General features: G+C 55.2%; 2 protein-coding genes across 3 annotated transcripts in view; both read left to right on the top strand.

Annotated features, from left to right (window-relative positions):
- GCKR (glucokinase regulator) overlaps positions 1-17,803 on the top strand; it is a 118,795-nt gene extending 100,992 nt beyond the window's left edge. The window contains exons 14-20 of one of the 2 annotated variants that reach the window (XM_075338896.1): positions 1,341-1,417; positions 3,517-3,613; positions 3,844-3,941; positions 4,570-4,653; positions 4,751-4,900; positions 4,971-5,105; positions 17,556-17,803. In XM_075338896.1, the coding sequence (XP_075195011.1) occupies positions 1,341-1,417; positions 3,517-3,613; positions 3,844-3,941; positions 4,570-4,653; positions 4,751-4,900; positions 4,971-5,105; positions 17,556-17,723 (809 nt within the window). In that variant the 3' untranslated portion in view covers positions 17,724-17,803. The remainder of the gene's footprint in view (positions 1-1,340; positions 1,418-3,516; positions 3,614-3,843; positions 3,942-4,569; positions 4,654-4,750; positions 4,901-4,970; positions 5,106-17,555) is intronic. The other variant, XM_075338897.1, reaches the window with a different exon arrangement.
- A 4,248-nt stretch (positions 17,804-22,051) lies between these two features.
- LOC142297135 (tyrosine-protein kinase Src42A-like) overlaps positions 22,052-23,295 on the top strand; it is a 196,399-nt gene continuing 195,155 nt past the window's right edge. Inside the window, exon 1 of the mRNA XM_075341409.1 lies at positions 22,052-22,751. Coding sequence (XP_075197524.1) covers positions 22,141-22,751 — 611 coding nt within the window. The 5' untranslated portion in view covers positions 22,052-22,140. The remainder of the gene's footprint in view (positions 22,752-23,295) is intronic.

Below are 23,295 nucleotides of genomic sequence, written 5' to 3'. Positions count from 1 at the left end.
GACCAGGACACTCTGCTGCTTGCCTCCTGTGAACTATGAGCCCTCTCTTTGCTACGTGGCTGCGGACTCTGTGGTGGTATGGTGTGGGTCTGAAGTGCCCCCACCGGCAGGTTTGGTAGAAGAAAGGTGAATCTATCTCTGCACTGGGACCTGTTACCCCTGCGGGCCTGGTACCTCCCTGGCAGTCCCCTTACTCTGCCAACCCTTTTCTCCCTCTAACCTTGGGTGGATTTCGGGTGGCACTACCAGGTGACCGATCTCCCCCGTCAGTAGTCACTGCGCGGACGCTGTCAGCTTGTGACAGACTCCAGGGTCTGCTGCATGCAACTGCTCTCCCTGAGCTGCACACTAAAGTGGCTCACTGCTCCTCCTCTCCTGTTCTTGCCTACGCCACCTAGCAACCAGGCTCTCTACCACACCCCTTGAGTGGACATGGAGGCCACGCCCCCTCCTGGAATCTCTCAGGGGTCCTCCCAAAGGTAGATGTGTGAGACCTGATTACTATGCGTCTGTGTAGTCACACCTCGGTCAGCCTTCTGGATTACCTTTATTGTGCTGCCCCCGGCATGGGTGCAGTACTCAGTGGTGACTGACCAGGTCAGGGGCGCCACACTTCTCTCATTAATGGTCTCCTTCTTGGGATGTCCGTTTCGTTGGACAGCCATGTTTTGTACATTTGCAGTTGTACCACACTCCTTCCATTTTTGGATGATGGATTGTGCTCCATGAGATGTTCAGAGCTTAGGTTGTAAAAAATAGCCCAAGGCCGGAGTCACACTTGCGAGTGCCTCGCGCGTAACTCGCGCGAGTCTCTCATTGCATCACCCGACACGGCCGCACACTCTCCTGACAGGAGCGGGTCGGTTGCGTGTATCTCTATGCAGCTGAGACACTCCTGTCCGGTGAGTGTGCGGCCATGACAGGTGATGCAATGAGAGACTTGCGCGAGTTACACGTGAGGCACTTGCAAGTGTGACTCTGGCCTAACCCTGCTTTCCTCCTCTTTATCCCTGACCTGTCTGCTGTGCTCCTTGATTTCCTGATGCTGTTTGATCCCTGATGTTCTCACACAAACCTCTGAGGCCTCCACAGAACAGCTGTGGTTATACTGAGAAGAAATCACACAGGAGGAGGCAATGTATTGACTGTTTCACGTCTGGGGGAGACTGGTCGCTCAGGATTTAATTTAGGGGTATCAGACTAAAAATTCCAATATAATGTTTGTGGGTGTAGTGAGCAAAAATGAAGAAAAGTTCTTGAGTATGAATAGTTTTTCAAGACACTGAAGATAGATCGATCGATGGTGAAACACCTTTATGACTCTCCCTCTCTCCTTTCAGATTGGCAGGATGTCCGGGGCTTCATTTATGAGGGATACCGCACATTGGAGAACAAGGAGGGGGATCTGACGCCACTGGTAGGTACTGCAGATATGGTGGAACCAGTAACAGCCTCATCTACACAGGTCAGGAGCAGTGACACAGACCAGGGGCACATGAGCTGACCCTCAGGAGACGGCCCAGCAGGTCTACACTAACCTCCGCTCATTATAGCCTCATTCCTCTGATGAAGCCAGACATGGTGAAACATGTCAGGGAGGCTAGGAGGGATATTATAGGAGACTTAGGTCCGCAGCCTGTTAGTCCTTATGAGACAATAATGGTATATGCACAATGTCTCCCTATTAGCCATGGTTTTAATTGTTAGACCTGCTGATCCCCCATTGGCTGACACTGACCAGTGATCACCAGTCTCCGCGTTCTCTCCCCTGGTGACCCCCCCTCCTCTCAATGGCTGACACTGACCAGTGATCTCCAGTTTCCATGTTATCTCTCCCCTGCTGATCCTCCATTGGCTGACACTGACCAGTGATCTCCAGTCTCCATGTTATCTCTCCACTGGAGCATGCCCATTGGCTGACACTGACCAATGATCACCAGTCTCCACGTTATCTCTCCCCTGATGATCCCCCATTGGCTGACACTGACCAGTGATCACCAGTCTCCACGTTCTCTCTCCACTGGAGCTCCCCCATTGGCTGACACTGACCAGTGATCACCAGTCTCCACGTTATCTCTCCCCTGCTGATCCCCCATTGGCTGACACTGACCAGTGATCACCAGTCTCCACGTTATCTCTCCACTGGAGTTCCACCATTGGCTGACACTGACCAGTGATCACCAGTCTCCACGTTATCTCTCCCCTGGAGCTCCACCATTGGCTGACACTGACCAGTGCTCACCAGTCTCCACGTTATCTCTCCCCTGGTGCTCCCCTCGATGGCTGACACTGACTAGTGATCATTAGTCAGCATGTTATCTCTCCCCTGGTGCTCCCCTCGATGGCTGACACTGACTAGTGATCACCAGTCTCCACGTTATCTCTCCCCTGGTGCTCCCCTCGATGGCTGACACTGACCAGTGCTCACCAGTCTCCACGTTATCTCTCCCGTAGTGCTCCCCTCGATGGCTGACACTGACTAGTGATCATCAGTCTCCACGTTATCTCTCCCCTGGTGCTCCCCTCGATGGCTGACACTGACCAGTGATCATCAGTCTCCACGTTATCTCTCCCCCGGTGCTCCCCTCGATGGCTGACACTGACTAGTGATCACCAGTCTCCACGTTATCTCTCTCCTGCTGATCCCCCATTGGCTGACACTGACCAGTGATCACCAGTCTCCACGTTATCTCTCCCCTGCTGATCTCCCATTGGCTGACACTGACCAGTGATCATCAGTCTCCATGTTATCTCTCCACTGGAGCTCCACCATTGGCTGACACTGACCAGTGATCACCAGTCTCCACGTTATCTCTCCACTGGAGCTCCACCATTGGCTGACACTGACCAGTGCTCACCAGTCTCCACGTTATCTCTCCCGTGGTGCTCCCCTCGATGGCTGACACTGACTAGTGATCATTAGTCTGCATGTTATCTCTCCCCTGGTGCTCCCCTCGATGGCTGACACTGACCAGTGCTCACCAGTCTCCACGTTATCTCTCCCGTGGTGCTCCCCTCGATGGCTGACACTGACTAGTGATCACCAGTCTCCACGTTATCTCTCCCGTGGTGCTCCCCTCGATGGCTGACACTGACCAGTGCTCACCAGTCTCCACGTTATCTCTCCCCTGGTGCCCCCCTTGATGGGTGACACTGACCACTGATCATCGGTCTCCATGTTATCATTCCCCTGCTGATCTCCCATTGGCTGACACTGACCACTGATCATCGGTCTCCATGTTATCATTCCCCTGCTGATCTCCCATTGGCTGACACTGACCAGTGATCATCAGTCTCCATGTTATCTTTCCCCTGCTGATCTCCCATTGGCTGACACTGACCAGTGATCATCAGTCTCCACGCAATCTCTCCCCTGGTTCTCCCCTCGATGGGTGACACTGACCAGTGATCTCCAGTCTCCACGCTATCTCCCCTGATGATCCCCTCGATTACTGACACTGGCCGATGGCCGTATATTGTCTCTCTCGTGGTTATTGACCGTTATATCTGCTGCAGGGCGCAGAGTTTGCGGTGTCACATGAAGACTTTATAACCAGCGTCCTCCCGTCCGTGTCGGAGTCGGACACCATCGTTTTTCTCTTCACCCTCGACGGTGAGTTTAGTCGTCCACTTATTTTATATAGTGTGATGTCCTGACCCGCTTTATAATATGTGATGTGGCTTACTAGTCTCATCACTGCGCCATATGTAGCACCACATGTCAGCACTTATTTACCCCAAGTAATGGCATCACATACGGCAGAAACCCCCATGGCCTCCCGGAGGCAGATGTACTCTACCCCAGAACCTGTCCGTGGCCTGATGTCATCATTCTGTTGTCAGATGATGTCACCGAGGTGGAGAAACTGATGGAATCGGTGAAGGAGAAGACGATGAACGTTCACGTCATATGCCACGCTACCGCTGGGCAGTATCTGCCGGTCAGTATAACTGGACTGTAGCATCTATGTCACTACTGGCCAGTGATAAGGATTAGCCGCATGACCACTCCCACCTGTATCATGTGAGGTAGTCACATCCCCGCCCATGGACTATACTGTATCATGTGAGGCAGTCAAATCCCCGCCCATGGACTGTAGTGTCATGTGAGGTAGTCACAGCCCCGCCCATGGACTATACTGTATCATGTGAGGTAGTCACAGCCCCGCCCATGGACTGTACTGTGTCATGTGAGGTAGTCATAGCCCCGCCCATGGACTATACTGTATCATGTGAGGTAGTCACAGCCCCGCCCATGGACTATACTGTATCATGTGAGGTAGTCACAGCCCCGCCCATGGACTGTACTGTCATGTGAGGTAGTCACAGCCCCGCCCATGGACTATACTATATCATGTGAGGTAGTCACAGCCCCGCCCATGGACTATATTGTGTCATGTGATCGTATCACAGCCCCGCCCATGGACTATACTGTGTCATGTGACCGTATCACAGCCCCGCCCATGGACTGGACTGTATCATGTGACTGAGTCCCAGCCCCGCCCCTGCTGTCTATCACAGAGGGCTAGGTACGGTGTCACTGAGGTCATTGTGTATCTTCACCTCTAGATCTCGACCAAGAAAATGATCCCGGACCCCATAGTCATCACGTGGCCGATCCTGTTCCTGGAGTACGAGGGAGCCTTCATCCAGGTACAGCGGGAGGAGGATGGGGGTGGGGTGCACTCTTTATAAGGATACAGGGCTCCTCCTGTGTATATGGAGACATTAACCCTTCCCTCTCTGGCAGACATTCCAGCGGGAGCTCAGCAGTAAGTGGGTCCTGGACACGGTCACCGCCGGCGCTCACGTTCTTAAAGGGAAGATTTACCGCAACTTCATTGTAGATTTCACCATCTGCAATTCCAAGCACTTCCAGCGGGCGGTGTGTGTACTGCAGGTGAGGGGTCACATGACACTGGTGGTATAGAATATAGGGCGCCCCATATAATGACGGTACACCCCCACAGAGGCTGAGCGGGCACCCCCAGAGCCGCTGCACAGAGGCCCTCCTGCAGTCCATCTACGGGGAGCAGACCCTGACCGAGCAGATGAGGAACGCCGAGACCTCCCAGCACATCAGAGCCGCAGCCGCCAGGGACAAGGTGAGAGCGGGGGTCACCAGATATTAGGGAGGCACCTAACATAAGGGGCGCAAGACTCAGCATCACAGTCCAGCCTGCTGCTGCCAGCACCCTACCGCAGTGCCAGCACCTTCATGGGATCAGCCAGACTGCTAACCGCAGTGCCAGCACCTCCATGGAATCAGCCAGAGTGCCAACCGAAGTGCTCTAGTGTCAGCACCTCCATGGAATCAACCGCAGTGCCAGCACCTCCATGGTGTCAGCCAGTGTTCCAACCGCAGTGCCAGCACCTCCATGGTATCAGCCAGAATGCTAACCGCAGTGCCCTAGTGTCAGCACCTCCATGGTATCAGCCAGAGTGCTAACCGCAGTGCCAGCACCTCCATGGAATCAGCCAGACTGACAACCGCAATGCCAGCACCTCCATGGTATCAGCCAGAGTGCCAACCACAGTGCCAGCACCTCCATGGAATCAGCCAGAGTGCCAACCACAGTGCCCTAGTGTCAGCACCTCAATGGTATCAGCCAGAGTGCCAACCGCAGTGCCAGCACCTCCATGGAATCAGCCAGAGTGCCAATCGCAGTGCCAGCACCTCAATGGTATCAGCCAGAGTGCCAACCGCAGTGCCAGCACCTCAATGGTATCAGCCAGAGTGCCAACCGCAGTGCCAGCACCTCAATGGTATCAGCCAGACTGACAACCGCAGTGCCAGCACCTCAATGGTATCAGCCAGAGTGCCAACCGCAGTGCCAGCACCTCAATGGTATCAGCCAGACTGACAACCGCAGTGCCAGCACCTCCATGGTATCAGCCAGAGTGCCAACTGCAGTGCCAGCACCTCAATGGTATCAGCCAGACTGACAACCGCAGTGCCAGCACCTCCATGGTATCAGCCAGACTGACAACTGCAGTGCCAGCACCTCCATGGACTCTGTCTGAGTGCCAATCGCAGTGCCAGTGTCGCGGGCGGAGGAGGGGACGCTGCTCTCACCCACTGCTCGGGTCCGGCTGCTGCTGCTCGGTGGTGGCTCGATCGATGGGCTGGATCCCGGGGACTCGAGCGGCGTTCCTCGCCCGTGAGTGAAAGGGGGGTGGTTTTGTTTAGGGATATTGTCCGTGACGCCACCCACGGTTGTGGTGAGGTTGTGACACCACCGCTGCTCTGGACGGGGATCCCGGGAGCGATGACAGGGAGCAGCTTGGATGTTGGTTCTCCCCTCCGTGGGTAGGGGGGTTGGTTGTCCCGGGGCCCGGTGAGGGGTAGGGATGTATGGCAGGCGGGTTACGGGGCCTGGTGAGGTGCAGGGACGCGGGGGCAGCGCTGTGCCGCACGGCACGGTGGTACTCACTCAGCCAATGATGAATGCAAAGTCTCCGGTAAAACAAACGGCTGGATGGACGGGTCCCACAGACGGCTGAGGTAGCTCTCCCGGTAGGTTGATGCCAAAAACGGGATCACCACAATATTAATCAATAAGTATTAAATTTTATTACATTAACAAAAAACCAAAGCACAAGACACATGTCTCCACACCGAGAAAATTGCTTCAAGACACACAATGACAAATTTAAAAACATTTAAAAAGCCATAGGCATAACATGTCCGCCAGGATCCAATTGCATAATCATGTACATATAAATATAATCATGGACACTCCAAATGATAGTAAAAAAGACCCGTATCCGGTTTTCAGAAAATATGATCCAAGACTCTGGTGGGCACATATGACCATATATACTGCAATAATGTATAGAACCACCTATAGTAGCACAATTGTAAAAATCCACAGTAGTATGTAATTACCAGCATATGATAGATTTTTTACATGGAAACACTTGCGCAGATATACAAATCTACACTCATAAATGAGCAATATAAGTTCTAATAAAAGATTGCTGGAGTCTACATCGGCACAGGAGGCCTCCAATATCTTATAGGTGATGGCATATGTTGGGTTAAAGGACAGAGACACTGATATTTAGACAGGTATAAAATACCTTAACAATATAAATAAATAACACCAAAATACATGCAGGTCCCTTATCTATACATGATAATATTATAAACCCAGGGAGCTCCCATTTAGATGCAAGATATATATTAAATCCGCAATTTTTGTCTGCTCAATACATATACCCACGCTGTGCTGCCACGTGTAGCCAGGATCCTTGATACTGCACTACCTCTACAGCCGCCCTGACTTGATGGATACATTGCCACCAGAGGATCGCCAGGTGTTCAGTGACCTCTTAGATCTACTCGAAGAAGGTGAGAGGGACTCTGGCCAAAAAATACCATTTACAAGACGCCTCCTGTCACAGGCTACACCTTCCCTCGGCCTCTGTCCCGCTGTGGGGATCTTCTTTAATAAGATCTGTAAGGATATTGACAAACTTAAACCCGATAATAACAGGGGTAATAACCTCACAGCGGAGGAGAGGCGGACCTTGTCCAAGCTAAGTAACAATCAGGAATTTATCATCAAGGAGGCGGACAAGGGGGGAAATGTGGTTCTGTGGCCAGTTGAAATGTATCTAAGAGAGGCTTCGAGACAACTCTCTAATACCGAGTGCTATATGGTATTACCCTCGGACCCTACTTGTGCCTTTAAAAAGAAATTAGACGGATTGCTCTCTATGGCCCATGAATATGGCATAATCTCTTTGAAGGAAAAGAACTTTTTAACAACTAAGTCCCCAGTTATACCTACCTTCTACATGTTACCCAAAATTCATAAGGGTCGCCCAGAACCTCCGGGCAGACCAATAGTATCAGGGATTGGTGGTCTGTTTGAGAGGCCCTGCATATATCTGGACTTTTATCTCCAGCCCTTGGCGCAATCTTCACCATCATATGTAAGAGACTCCACCCACCTAATTGAACAGCTTACTGATCTCAAAGTTCCATCGAATGTTTTTTTGGTAACATTAGATGTGGAAGCTCTGTATACCTCTATTGACCACGAGACAGGATTACGAGCAGTGTCGCATTATCTGGACCGCAGAACCACCGGTAATAGAAGACACGATTCTTTTGTCCTAGACCTTCTTCACTTGGTACTGGATAAAAATTATTTTGTCTTCGACAGGAAATATTACCGGCAGACATCTGGGACCGCTATGGGGGCATGCTGTGCGCCACCCTATGCTAATATCTTTCTAGGGTGGTGGGAGGAGACACAGGTGTATACCCAGGAGCACTATAAAGTCCATATCATACGGTGGTTCAGATATATAGACGACATCCTGTTCTTTTGGTCGGGATCTCTGGAGGACTGTGAGAGTTTTATTGCCACACTGAATGACAATATTCTTAACATTCGGTTAACCTCTAGTATAGCCACGGAGGCGGTGGAGTTCTTGGACTTGCGAGTCTCTAAGGGGGCGGGTGGAAATGTTGCCACCACGTTGTATCGTAAACCAACGGCTACCAATAGCCTCTTACATTACGATAGTTTTCACCCCACCCATGTTAAGAACGGGATACCTAAAGGTCAATTCATGAGGGTAAAAAGAAACTGTAGCGACAATTCTGACTTTGAAAAACATGCTCTTGAATTAACCAACAGATTTCGCACAAGGGGTTATCCTAAGCGAGTGATCTCCGGGGAATCAGTGTGCCCACCAGAGTCTTGGATCATATTTTCTGAAAACCGGATACGGGTCTTTTTTACTATCATTTGGAGTGTCCATGATTATATTTATATGTACATGATTATGCAATTGGATCCTGGCGGACATGTTATGCCTATGGCTTTTTAAATGTTTTTAAATTTGTCATTGTGTGTCTTGAAGCAATTTTCTCGGTGTGGAGACATGTGTCTTGTGCTTTGGTTTTTTGTTAATGTAATAAAATTTAATACTTATTGATTAATATTGTGGTGATCCCGTTTTTGGTATACTCCTTTCCCTTTTTTTCTACATAAACTTTGTATACCAGGAGATCCCACTGGGTAGTGCCCTTCCTTTTCTCCTGTTGTCCCGGTAGGTTGATGGTGACTGCCTTTCCCTGCACCTGTGTTGTGTTTACGGTTCCAATGGCTTCCCACCGGTAACCCGCTCCCCAGCTTGGATGGATGCTGAGGGAGCCCCTTTTGCCCGCAGGCTCTGGCCCTGGGAACTGTAGCCTTGGCGGTGACTGTGTTTCCCTTCACGGTGTGAGCTGTTGCCTTCAATCGGGTCTTGACTGCTGGGAAACCCCGGAGGTTCCCTTCGCTAACGGATTTGACCAGTTTTACGGCGACTCCTAGCCTGGTCAGGGTCCGTAAACCCTGCCGGATGGTGCTGGCTTCTCTTTGCTCTCCGATCCGATACCATCGGGCCACCGCCCGTCCACGGTCCTTACGGTTCGCTCCAATCAGCCTCTCCTGCAGACGGTCACCACCGTCTGCCAACCTTGCTGTACGGTCCGGGCCACACACCCGGACGCCGTCAAACTGCTCCTCTACTACTTCACTCCTCACTTCTCAAACTTCAAACTCTATCTCATCTGACTCCTTTTCCCGCCTCCAGGACTGTGAACTCCTTGGTGGGCGGGACCAACCGCCTGGCCCACCTCCTGGTGTGGACATCAGCCCCTGGAGGAAAGCAACAAGGATTTTTGTGTTTGACTTTGGTGTGCCTAACCGGGGTGTGGGGTGTGTTGGTGTAGTTCTGTGATGACCTGACTTGTCCAGGGCGCCACATTCCCCCTTAGTAAAATGCAGACCGTCCGCGGGCTGCCCGTCCATCACCGGTTTTATTTTTTTTGGTTAACTGCAAAAGAGTAAAATGGTAAAAACATCACAGACATTTTATAACGGTACGGCTTTCGCTCTTCTCCCACCCAAACAACCTGGCCCTGATGCTGCCCCTAAGAAGTGGGCAGCACCCCTTTACCCCAGCCCAGAACCAAGTTGCCCGAGCAGGTACTGTCTCTTTCAGGGGACCCACGTCCATGGGGAACAACTGAACCCCCGGAGGATCGCCACCGGTTATGGTAGTGGCGGGCCTGGGCCATCTCTTTCCTCCAGGCCCATCCTCCCAAATCAGCCTCTCCGGAGGCGGTAACGGTTTCAAGCCAACAACATTTTTATTTACATTCCACTAAGTTTGTGGTTGCCCTGCAAGTTCTCGGTCTTGTCCGTAAGCAGTTCCTTACGCAAGGATTGTAGGCAGTACCTACGGGGACAACAGTTGCCGGCAACAGCCGGTTTAATCACGGTTCAATCAGGTAAACTTCTTCGATTGATTATTCTTCGCTTATCATTCAAAAACTTTTAACGACAACATTGCTGATGGTCCCAACGGGGACAACTTCTAACAACGGTGGACCGCTGACTTACTCCGGATCCACGGTGTCGGCCAGGGGAGGGGGCTGGGCAGATACTCTTGCCTCTTGACTGCCCCTCAGCTTCGCATCCAGCACAAACCAACCCCTCTCCCCGCAATGCCTGGTGTACTGCACCAAATCTCCCGGAATCAGATTGCGGCCCGGGTGGTCTTCCGGCAGATGGGCATTGACGTCCCGTCGGGCCACAAAGACTTCGGCCTCCAGGCCCGGCTCATATATAAAACCATAGCCCCGACGGACGTCAAACCTCCTCACTTGCCCTTCATAGAGCGGGCCCCGAACACGGAAGGTGGCTTGGCGGAGGCTTTCCTTCTCTCGGATCGTGCGGGCCACCAGCTCCGCCTTTCTTCGCTCCCGCTCTGCAATCTCTTGGCCCAGTGGGGTCTGTCCTCTGTCCCAGTAGGGGGCTACTGCGGGCCCCGGCGCACGGGTCGGGCCCCGCGAGACCTTCTTCACGCTGCCCAGGACTGGTATTCTGGGGGGAAGGTCCTGCGGTGTCATGGCCTGGGGTGCTGCCCTGCAGCGGCAACCCGGCGCGGCCTCAGCCGAGGCATGGGGAATGGGCACATGGATCGTCTCCCGCTGGACCTCCTGCACGGAGCGGTCTGTCGGCACCAGTTCAGGGGAAGTCTCCACAGGTGCCTCCGGTTCGGACTTCGGCACCTTCCACGGGAGCGGCTCCGAGCGGTCACGGGCCCCGGCTGCAGGTCGGTGCGCCTGGGCGGATGGGCGGGGTACCGCTACCAATGGTGGTGGTAGCGGGCCTAGTGGTGGGGCAGCAGCAGCCAACACGGGTAGCGGGGGAGGTAGCAGGGCGAGCGGGTGTAGACCGGGCCCCTCGGCCGCGATGACCAACCCACTAGGGGTACAGGGGCGTGGGTCACTTACCCTCTCTTCCGAAACTCCCTCCACCTCGCGTCTCCGTATGGCCGCCACCACTTCCGCCATGTCGGCCTCCCACTCCTCCAAGAGGAGTTGCATCCTGATCTGCAGCCGCTGTTGGAGCTGGGCAGTCCAGACCTCCACCCACGCCGCGGTTCCAGGCGCAGGGACCATGGGGTTGTTGGTCGGACTGTGCATCTCGGCCATGGTGCCTTCCAGGAACCCAGTATCGCTGCAGAGTCCTGGCGTCCCTGGTTTTATAACCGCGGACTACATGCGGCCAGACGCCATCCGTCCCCCTTAGTCTTTTTCCGGCTCCTTCTCTACAGGGGCGGGGGTTTCGGCTTTCGCGCCTCCACTACTCGGGAAGACGCTTGAGCGGGGACTTTTCGCGCCCAAAATGGCGGGTTCTCAAGATTTTCGGCCGGACACCTCCGGCGGTCACAAGACGCACCTCTACCAGACGGCAGAGCGGTAAGATCCTGTTCGTGACGCCAAGTTGTCGCGGGCGGAGGAGGGGACGCTGCGCTCACCCACTGCTCGGGTCCGCCGGCTGCTGCTGCTGCTGCTCAGTGGTGGCTCGAGCGGTGGGCCGGATCCCGGGGACTCGAGCGGCGTTCCACGCCCATGAGTCAAAGGGGGGTGGTTTTGTTTAGGGATATTGTCTGTGACGCCACCCACGGTTGTGGTGAGGTTGTGACACCACCGCTGCTCTGGACGGGATCCCGGGAGCGATGACAGGGAGCAGCTTGGATGTTGGTTCTCCCCTCCGTGGGTAGGAGGGTTGGTTGTCCCGGGGCCCGGTGAGGGGTAGGGATGGATGGCAGGCGGGTTACGGGGCCTGGTGAGGTGCAGGGACGCGGGGGGCAGCACGGTGGTACTCACTCAGCCAATGATGAATGCAAAGTCTCCGGTAAAACAAACGGCTGGATGGATGGGTCCCACAGACGGCTGCGGTAGCTCTCCCGGTAGGTTGATGGTAACTGCCTTTCCCTGCACCTGTGTTGTGTTTACGGTTCCAATGGCTTCCCACCAGTAACCCGCTCCCCAGCTTGGATGAATGCTGAAGGAGCCCCTTTTGCCCGCAGGCTCTGGCCCTGGGAACTGTAGCCTTGGCGGTGACTGTGTTTCCCTTCACGGTGTGAGCTGTTGCCTTCAATCGGGTCTTGACTGCTGGGAAACCCCGGAGGTTCCCTTCGCTAACGGATTTGACCAGTTTTACGGCGATTCCTAGCCTGGTCGGAGTCCGTAAGCCCTGCCGGATGGTGCTGGCTTCTCTTTGCTCTCCGATCCGGTACCGTCGGGCCACCGCCCGTCCACGGTCCTTACGGTTCGCTCCAATCAGCCTCTCCTGCAGACTGTCACCACCGTCTGCCAACCTTGCTGTACGGTCCGGGCCACACACCTGGACGCCGTCAGACTGCTCCTCTACCACTTCACTCCGCTCTTCTCAAACTTCAAACTCTATCTCATCTGACTCCCATTCCCGCCTCCAGGACTGTGAACTCCTCGGTGGGCGGGACCAACCGCCTGGCCCACCCCCTGGTGTGGACATCAGCCCCTGGAGGAAGGCAACAAGGATTTTTGTGTTTGACTTCGGTGTGCCTAGCCGGAGTGTGGGGTGTGTTGGTGTAGTTCTGTGACGACCTGGCTTGTCCAGGGCGCCACACCGGCACCTCCATGGTTTCAGCCAGAATGCCAACCGCAGTGCCCTAGTGTCAGCACCTCCGTGGTATCAGCCAGAGTGCCAACCACAGTGCCCCAGTGTCAGTACCTCCGTGGTATCAGCCAGAGTGCCAACCACAGTACCAGCACCTCCATGGTGTCAGCCAGAGTGCCAACCACAGTACCCTGTATTCACTAGAGTACTCCATTACAGTGTCAGTAAGGGTAGCATATAACAGTGTCAGCACCTCCTTGGATTCAGCCAGACTGCCAACCGCAGTACCAGCACCTCCATGGTATCAGCCAGACTGCCAACCGCAGTACCAGCACCTCCATGGTATAAGCCAGACTGCCAACCGCAGTGCCAGCACCTCCATGGTATCAGCCAGAGTGCCAACCACAGTACCCTGTATTCACTAGAGTACTCCATTACAGTGTCAGTAAGGGTAGCATATAACAGTGTCAGCACCTCCTTGGATTCAGCCAGACTGCCAACCGCAGTACCAGCACCTCCATGGTATCAGCCAGACTGCCAACCGCAGTACCAGCACCTCCATGGTATAAGCCAGACTGCCAACCGCAGTGCCAGCACCTCCATGGTATCAGCCAGAGTGCTAACCACAGTACCCTGTATTCACTAGAGTACTCCATTACAGTGTCAGTAAGGGTAGCATATAACAGTGTCAGCACCTCCTTGGATTCAGCCAGACTGCCAACCGCAGTACCAGCACCTCCATGGTATCAGCCAGACTGCCAACCGCAGTACCTGCACCTCCATGGTATAAGCCAGACTGCCAACCGCAGTGCCAGCACCTCCATGGTATCATTCAGAGTGCCAACCACAGTGCCCTAATGTCAGCACCTCCGTGGTATCAGCCAGAGTGCCAACCACAGTGCCCCAGTGTCAGTACCTCCGTGGTATCAGCCAGAGTGCCAACCACAGTACCAGCACCTCCATGGTGTCAGCCAGAGTGCCAACCACAGTACCCTGTATTCACTAGAGTACTCCATTACAGTGTCAGTAAGGGTAGCATATAACAGTGTCAGCACCTCCTTGGATTCAGCCAGACTGCCAACCGCAGTACCAGCACCTCCATGGTATCAGCCAGACTGCCAACCGCAGTACCAGCACCTCCATGGTATAAGCCAGACTGCCAACCGCAGTGCCAGCACCTCTATGGTATCAGCCAGAGTGCCAACCACAGTGCCCTAATGTCAGCACCTCCGTGGTATCAGCCAGAGTGCCAACCACAGTGCCCCAGTGTCAGTACCTCCGTGGTATCAGCCAGAGTGCCAACCACAGTACCAGCACCTCCATGGTATCAGCCAGACTGCCAACCGCAGTACCAGCACATCCATGGTATAATCCAGACTGCCAACCGCAGTGTCAGCACCTCCATGGTATCAGCCAGACTGCCAACCGCAGTACCAGCACCTCCATGGTATAAGCCAGACTGCCAACCGCAGTGCCAGCACCTCCATGGTGTCAGCCAGAGTGCCAACCACAGTGCCCTGTATTAACTAGAGTACTCCATCACATTGTCAGTAAGGGTAGTATATAACAGTGTCAGCACCTCCATGGAATCAGCCAGACTGCCAACCGCAGTGCCAGCACCTCCATAGCATCAGCCAGACTGGCAACCGCAGTACCAGCACCTCCATAGTATCAGCCAGACTGCCAACCACAGTGTCCCTGTATTCATCACAGAACACAAACAGTGTAATATATAACAGTGCCATCCATCACAGTCCCCCGTGTTCCCTGAAGCACACCATCGATGTCAATAAGGGTAAGTAAATAACAGTGCCATCCATCACAGTCCCACCCCCTCGTATGCACCAGAGTACACAATCCGTATCATTAAGGGTAGTATATAACAGTGCCAGCCATCACAGTCCCCCATATTCGCCAGAGCTTGCCATCAGTGTCAGTAAGGATAGTATAAAGCAGTGCCAGCGATCAGTCCCACTGTATTCATCAGAGCACATAATCACGGTGTCAGTAAGGGTAGTATATAACAGTGCCAGCTATCACAGTCCCCCCATATTCACCAGAGTACACCATCAGAGTGCCAGTAAGGGTGGTATATAGCAGTACTAGTCATCACAGCCCTCTGTATTTACCAAAGCACACCATCACAGTGTCAGTGAGGGTAGTAAATAATGAGTATATCTATCTGCCAGTTCATGTAATTGCAGTAACAATAGGATACCGCATGACAGTACCCCACAGAGCGCACCATGACAGTGCCCCACAGAGCGCACCATGACAGTGCCCCACAGAGCGCACCATGACAGTGCCCCACAGAGCGCACCATGACAGTGCCCCACAGAGCGCACCATGACAGTGCCCCACAGAGCGCACCATGACAGTGCCCCACAGAGCGCACCATGACTGCCCCACAGAGCGCACCATGACAGTGCCCCACAGAGCGCACCATGACAGTGCCCCACAGAGCGCACCATGACAGTGCCCCACAGAGCGCACCATGACAGTGCCCCACAGAGCGCACCATGACAGTGCCCCACAGAGCGCACCATGATAGTGCCCCACAGAGCGCACCATGACAGTGCCCCACAGAGCGCACCATGACAGTGCCCCACAGAGCGCACCATGACAGTGCCCCACAGAGCGCACCATGACAGTGCCCCACAGAGCGCACCATGACAGTGCCCCACAGAGCGCACCATGACAGTGCCCCACAGAGCGCACCATGACAGTGTCCCACAGAGCGCACCATGACAGTGCCCCACAGAGCGCACCATGACAGTGCCCCACAGAGCGCACCATGACAGTGCCCCACAGAGCGCACCATGACAGTGCCCCACAGAACGCACCATGACAGTGCCCCACAGAGCGCACCATGACAGTGTCCCACAGAGCGCACCATGACAGTGTCCCACAGAGCGCACCATGACAGTGCCCCACAGAGCGCACCATGACAGTGCCCCACAGAGCGCACCATGACAGTGCCCCACAGAGCGCACCATGACAGTGCCCCACAGAGCGCACCATGACAGTGCCCCACACAGCGCATCATGACAGTGCCCCACAGAGCGCACCATGACAGTGCCCCACAGAGCGCACCATGACAGTGCCCCACAGAGCGCACCATGACAGTGCCCCACAGAGCGCACCATGACAGTGCCCCACAGAGCGCACCATGACAGTGCCCCACAGAGCGCACCATGACCGTGCCCCACAGAGCGCACCATGACCGTGCCCCACAGAGCGCACCATGACCGTGCCCCACAGAGCGCACCATGACCGTGCCCCACAGAGCGCACCATGACCGTGCCCCACAGAGCGCACCATGACCGTGCCCCACAGAGCGCAACATGACCGTGCCCCACAGAGCGCACCATGACAGTGGCCCACAGAGCGCACCATGACAGTGGCCCACAGAGCGCACCATGACAGTGCCCCACAGAGCGCACCATGACAGTGCCCCACAGAGCGCACCATGATAGTGCCCCACAGAGCGCACCATGACAGTGCCCCACAGAGCGCACCATGATAGTGCCCCACAGAGCGCACCATGACCGTGCCCCACAGAGCGCACCATGACAGTGGCCCACAGAGCGCACCATGACAGTGGCCCACAGAGCGCACCATGACAGTGCCCCACAGAGCGCACCATGATAGTGTCCTGCACAGGTCCCACAGTTAGAGTTAGGATTAGAGGGTTAGGGGTTATGGGTTAGGCTTAGGCCCCCCCATGACAGTGCCCCGACCTGCGCTTCCTCCACTTATGTAGCTACTACGTGACTGGGTGTAAGACTTTCTGGGGTGACTTATAAAAGTGACAGCAGAATTGTGAGTGCAGCTCTGGAGGTAACCTGAGTTCTGCTTTCCCATTGGCTTCTTGAGGCAGTTTGTGGCATTCACATTAACAGGAACCAGTCACCAGATTTGGCCCCTATAAGCTGCAGCCACCATTGGAAAGCTCTTATATACAGTACTCTGGAATGCTATATATAACAGCCCAGGCCGCTCTTATAATACTCACCTAGGGGTGGTCCGATCCGATGGTCATCGCTGCTCTCGGGTACGGGCCTCCTCCTCTGTGCTGCGATCACCGTCCTCCTCCTGCCCAGCCTCGTGTGGTCGATGCGCCCTCCGTCATCCACACAGGCCGCCATTGTGCTCCTGCACATCCACCTCTACCTGCCCTGCTGAGGGCAGATCATAGCATTATAGTGTGCATGCGCCGGGGTCTGTAACCTTTCATCGCACCTGTATATAACAGTACTGTGATCTGCCCTCAGCAGGGCAGGTAGAGGTGGAGGTGCAGGAGCACAATGGCGGCCTGTGTGGATGACGGAGGGCGCATCATCCCCACGAGGCTGGGCAGGAGGAGGACGGCGATGGCAGCAGAGCATGCGCCGGACCGGAGACCAGCGACTCCTACCGGACCGGACCGCCCCTAGGTGAGTATTATAGAGGTGTTTGTTACGTTCTACACAGCGGCCTGGGCTCTTATATACAGTATTCTAGAACACTCTATATAGGGACTCACTGGTGGTGGCCGCAGCATATAGGGGACACATCTGGTGACAGGCTCCCTTTAACCCTTCATCTTTCGGACAGGTGCTGCCGGTTGCCATTGTCAGTTTGCTACGTAACTGCTCGGTGGTGGAGGCCAGGACACGTCTGGAGTCATCGGAGAGCGTGCGGGCGGCCATCGAATCATCTCACAATGTCCCCGGAAGGAAGCGCGGGGCGGAGAGCGTGGAGACGGCGGGACGCAGCCGGTAGAATGTTGGGACTCTGCGCACAGGACGTTAATGCGCCATTCTGGCTTTCTCTTGTTTGTTTGTTTTTTATCTTTATTAAAATTTATGGAAATTTTAAATTGAATCAAATTCTTCAGCAATCGGAGCACAAGAGCTGATCACACGATCGTCAGCAGCGGCGTCCTCCCCCCAGGATCAGAACTCATCACACGATCGTCAGCAGCGGCGTCCTCCTCCCAGGATCAGAACTCATCACACGATCGTCAGCAGCGGCGTCCTCACCTCAGGATCAGAACTCATCACACGATTGTCAGCAGCGGCGTCCTCCCCTCAGGATCAGAACTCATCACACGATTGTCAGCAGCGGCGTCCTCACCTCAGGATCAGAACTCATCACACGATCGTCAGCAGCGGCGTCCTCCCCCCAGGATCAGAACTCATCACACGATCGTCAGCAGCGGCGTCCTCCCCCCAGGATCAGAACTCATCACACGATTGTCAGCAGCGGCGTCTTCACCTCAGGATCAGAACTCATCACACGATCGTCAGCAGCGGCATCCTCCCCCCAGGATCAGAACTCATCACACGATTGTCAGCAGCGGCGTCCTCACCTCAGGATCAGAACTCATCACACGATCGTCAGCAGCGGCATCCTCCCCCAGGATCAGAACTCATCACACGATCGTCAGCAGCGGCATCCTCCCCCCAGGATCAGAACTCATCACACGATCGTCAGCAGCGGCGTCCTCTCCCCAGGATCAGAACTCATCACACGATCATCAGCAGCGGCGTCCTCCCCCCAGGATCAGAACTCATCACACGATCGTCAGCAGCGGCATCCTCCCCCAGGATCAGAACTCATCACACGATCGTCAGCAGCGGCATCCTCCCTCCAGGATCAGAACTCATCACACGATCGTCAGCAGTGGCGTCCTCCCCTCAGGATCAGAACTCATCACACGATCGTCAGCAGCGGCATCCTCCCCCCAGGATCAGAACTCATCACACGATCGTCAGCAGCGGCGTCCTCTCCCCAGGATCAGAACTCATCACACGATCATCAGCAGCGGCGTCATCCCTCCAGGATCAGAACTCATCACACGATCGTCAGCAGCGGCGTCCTCCCCTCAGGATCAGAACTCATCACACGATCGTCAGCAGCGGCGTCCTCCCCCCAGGATCAGAACTCATCACACGATCGTCAGCAGCGGCGTCCTCCCCCCAGGATCAGAACTCATCACACGATCATCAGCAGCGGCATCCTCCCCCCAGGATCAGAACTCATCACACGATCGTCAGCAGCGGCGTCCTCCCCTCAGGATCAGAACTCATCACACGATCGTCAGCAGCGGCGTCCTCCCCCCAGGATCAGAACTCATCACATGATCGTCAGCAGCGGCGTCCTCCCCCCAGGATCGAAAGTGGAGAGTCTGGCTATAAAGCAGATCATGCAGAACTCGCGGAGAAACTATACAACAGGGTCTTATGGGGAGATGGGGGTTACAGATTCTGAGCCCCGACATGCTAACCACTGAGCCAAATGTGCTATCCTCTGAACCCCCATGTGCTAACCTCTGAGCCCCGACATGCTAACCTGAGCCCCCACATGTGCTGACCTCTGAGCCCCCACATGCTCTCACCTCCTAGCCCCCACATGCTAACCTATGAGCCCCGACATGCTAACCTGAGCCCCCACATGTGCTGACCTCTGAGCCCCCACATGCTCTCACCTCTGAGGCCCCACATGTGCTGACCTCTGAGCCGCCACATGTGCTGATCTCTGAGCTTCCGCGTGCTGACCTCTGAGCCCCCACATGCTCTCACCTCTGAGGCCCCACATGTGCTGACCTCTGAGCCGCCACATGTGCTGATCTCTGAGCTTCCGCGTGCTGACCTCTGAGCCCCCACATGCTGACCTCTGAGCCCCCACATGCTGACCTCTGAGCCCCCACACTCTGAGCCCCCACATGCTCTGACCTCTGAGCCCCCACATGCTCTGACTTCTGAGCCCCCACATGCTCTGACCTCTGAGGCCCCACATGTGCTGACCTCTGAGCCCCCACATGCTGACCTCTGAGCCCCCACATGCTGACCTCTGAGCCCCCACATGTGCTGACCTCTGAGCCCCCACATGTGCTGACCTCTGAGCCCCCCCACATGTGCTGACCTCTGAGCCCCCACATGCTGACCTCTGAGGCCCCACATGTGCTGACCTCTGAGGCCCCACATGTGCTGACCTCTGAGGCCCCACATGTGCTGACCTCTGAGGCCCCACATGTGCCGATCTCTGAGCTTCCGCGTGCTGACCTCTGAGCCCCCACATTCTGACCTCTGAGCCCCCACATGTGCTGATCTCTGAGCTTCCGCGTGCTGACCTCTGAGCCCCCACATTCTGACCTCTGAGCCCCCACATGTGCTGATCTCTGAGCTTCCGCGTGCTGACCTCTGAGCCCCCACATGCTGACCTCTGAGCCCCCACACTCTGAGCCCCCACATGCTCTGACCTCTGAGCCCCCACATGCTCTGACTTCTGAGCCCCCACATGCTCTCACCTCTGAGCCCCCCCACATGTGCTGACCTCTGAGCCCCCACATGTGCTGACCTCTGAGCCCCCACATGCTGACCTCTGAGCCCTCACATGTGCTGACCTCTGAGGCCCCACATGTGCTGACCTCTGAGCCCCCACATGTGCTGATTTCTGAGCTTCCGCATGCTGACCTCTGAGCCCCCACATGCTGACCTTTGAGCCCCCACACTCTGAGCACCCACATGCTCTGACTTCTGAGCCCCCACATGCTCTCACCTCTGAGGCCCCACATGTGCTGACCTCTGAGCCCCCCCACATGTGCTGACCTCTGAGCCCCCACATGCTGACCTCTGAGCCCCCACATGCTGACCTTTGAGCCCCCACATGCTGACCTCTGAGCCCCCACATGCTCTGACCTCTGAGCCCCCACATGCTCTGACTTCTGAGCCCCCACATGCTCTCACCTCTGAGGCCCCACATGTGCTGACCTCTGAGCCCCCCCACATGTGCTGACCTCTGAGCGCCCACATGTGCTGAACTCTGAGCCCCCACATGCTGACCTCTGAGCCCCCACATGTGCTGACCTCTGAGGCCCCACATGTGCTGACCTCTGAGCCCCCACATGTGCTGATTTCTGAGCTTCCGCGTGCTGACCTCTGAGCCCCCACATGCTGACCTTTGAGCCCCCACATGCTGACCTCTGAGCCCCCACACTCTGAGCACCCACATGCTCTGACTTCTGAGCCCCGACATGCTCTCACCTCTGAGGCCCCACATGTGCTGACCTCTGAGCCCCCCCACATGTGCTGACCTCTGAGCCCCCACATGCTGACCTCTGAGCCCCCACATGCTGACCTCTGAGCCCCCACATGTGCTGACCTCTGAGGCCTCACATGTGCTGACCTCTGAGCCCCCACATGTGCTGATCTCTGAGCTTCCGCGTGCTGACCTCTGAGCCCCCACATGTGCTGATCTCTGAGCTTCCGCGTGCTGACCTCTGAGCCCCCACATGCTGACCTCTGAGCCCCCACATGCTGACCTCTGAGCCCCCACACTCTGAGCCCCCACATGTGCTGATCGCTGAGCTTCCGCGTGCTGACCTCTGAGCCCCCACATGCTGACCTCTGAGCCCCCACATGCTGACCTCTGAGCCCCCACACTCTGAGCCCCCACATGCTGGCCTCTGAGCCCCTACACTCTGAGCCCCCACATGCTGACCTCTGAGCCCCCACATGCTGACCTCTGAGCCCCCCGCATGTGCTGACCTCTGAGCCCCCACATGTGCTGACCTCTGAGGCCCCACATGTGCTGACCTCTGAGCCCCCACGTGCTGATCTCTGAGCTTCCGCGTGCTGACCTCTGAGCCCCCACATGTGCTGATCTCTGAGCTTCCACGTGCTGACCTCTGAGACCCACATGCTGACCTCTGAGCCCCCACACTCTGAGCCCCCACATGTGCTGATCTCTGAGCTTCCGCGTGCTGACCTCTGAGCCCCCACATGCTGACCTCTGAGCCCCCACACTCTAAGCCCCCACATGCTGGCCTCTGAGCCCCTACACTCTGAGCCCCCACATGCTGACCTCTGAGCCCCCACATGCTGACCTCTGAGCCCCCCGCATGTGCTGGCCTCTGAGCCCCTGTGCTGCCATATAGCAGCCGGGGCAGTCCCTTTCTGCCGGTGTTATTGTCGCTGCCGGGATACTTGGAGTTTCTTCCTGTACCATGTGGACTTTGTTGCCCTGCCTGTGGTCTCCTCTGGATTATCTGCCTTCTTCAGGCTTTCTCTTTCTGACACCTCTCTCAGGGCAGGTATGAGGAAGCGGATTGTGCATTCCCGGCCAGGTCCGCCCCGCACATTCCACCTGTATATTCTGATATTACTTCCTCGTAGTCAGTCAGCAGGAGCTCAGGATGGGGCAGACTTTATGTAGAAGATGCTGCCCCTGCTGCCCCTGCTGCCCCTGCCACCGGGAACCATATACGGACCCCACATTCCCAGAACTGGAAATCACAAGCCCCGAAAAAGTTCTGAAACCCTCCGAGAGCAAGTTCTACTCATTCAATAAAAGCCACAATGATGAGAAAACCAGGAAGAGCAATGATCCCATCACCAACCAAAAACAGATCATTACCCTGAGCAGGGAGGACGACATCCTCAACGGCCAGGAGAACCCAGGATTTGTGGACACTGTAGACAATTCTAATAATTTGAGGAATCTCAGCCCCCCAAGCTTCAGCATTGAACCGAGCACCAATAATACCCACTCTACATATTTACAACCAGACCAAACTCAAGGATTAGCTGCCAGGACCCGCGACAGCCGAGCCAGGAAGGTCTCAACCTACAACTATAAACCGCGCTCATCCCAGGACCTGGATATAAAGAAGGGGCAACACGTGGAGGTTATAGAAGTCCGAGGAGAGTGGGTGATCGCAAGGACCATTGATCGCACTGAAGAAAGCAAAACTGGGTACATCCCCAAGACCTACCTGGCCAACGAGGGGAGTCTGGAGGCCGAGGAGTAAGTAGTATGTTACATCTTACATGGATCGTGTGTCACCGGTATCTCACAGCAAAATGTATTGTGTATAACATGCTCAACAACTCTCCCGAAATGTCCGGGAGGTTCCCGGGAAAAGTAGGGAGCATCTCTAATACCTACCTGGCCAACAAGGGGTCTGGAGGATGAGTAGTAAGTAGTATCTCACATCTTACACAGCTGATGTGTCACCAGTATCTTACAGCAGAGTATATTGTGTATAACATGCTCTAAATCTCTCCTGAAATGTCCGGGAGGTTCCTGGGAAAGTAGAGAGCATCTCTAAGACCTACCTGGCCAACAAGGGGTCTGGAGGGCAAGTAGTATGTTACATCTTACATGGATCGTGTGTCACCGGTATCTCACAGAAAATGTATTGTGTATAACATGCTCAACAACTCTCCCGAAATGTCCGTGAGGTTCCCGGGAAAAGTAAGGAGCATCTCTAATACCTACCTGGCCAACAAGGGGTCTGGAGGGCAAGTAGTATGTTACATCTTACATGGATCGTGTGTCACCGGTATCT

The sequence above is a fragment of the Anomaloglossus baeobatrachus genome, chromosome 3 (assembly GCF_048569485.1).
Source record: "Anomaloglossus baeobatrachus isolate aAnoBae1 chromosome 3, aAnoBae1.hap1, whole genome shotgun sequence".
Classification (NCBI taxonomy): domain Eukaryota; kingdom Metazoa; phylum Chordata; class Amphibia; order Anura; family Aromobatidae; genus Anomaloglossus; species Anomaloglossus baeobatrachus.
The sequence above is the reverse complement of the archived record's forward strand: the minus strand, read 5'-3'. Positions and strand labels throughout refer to the sequence as shown.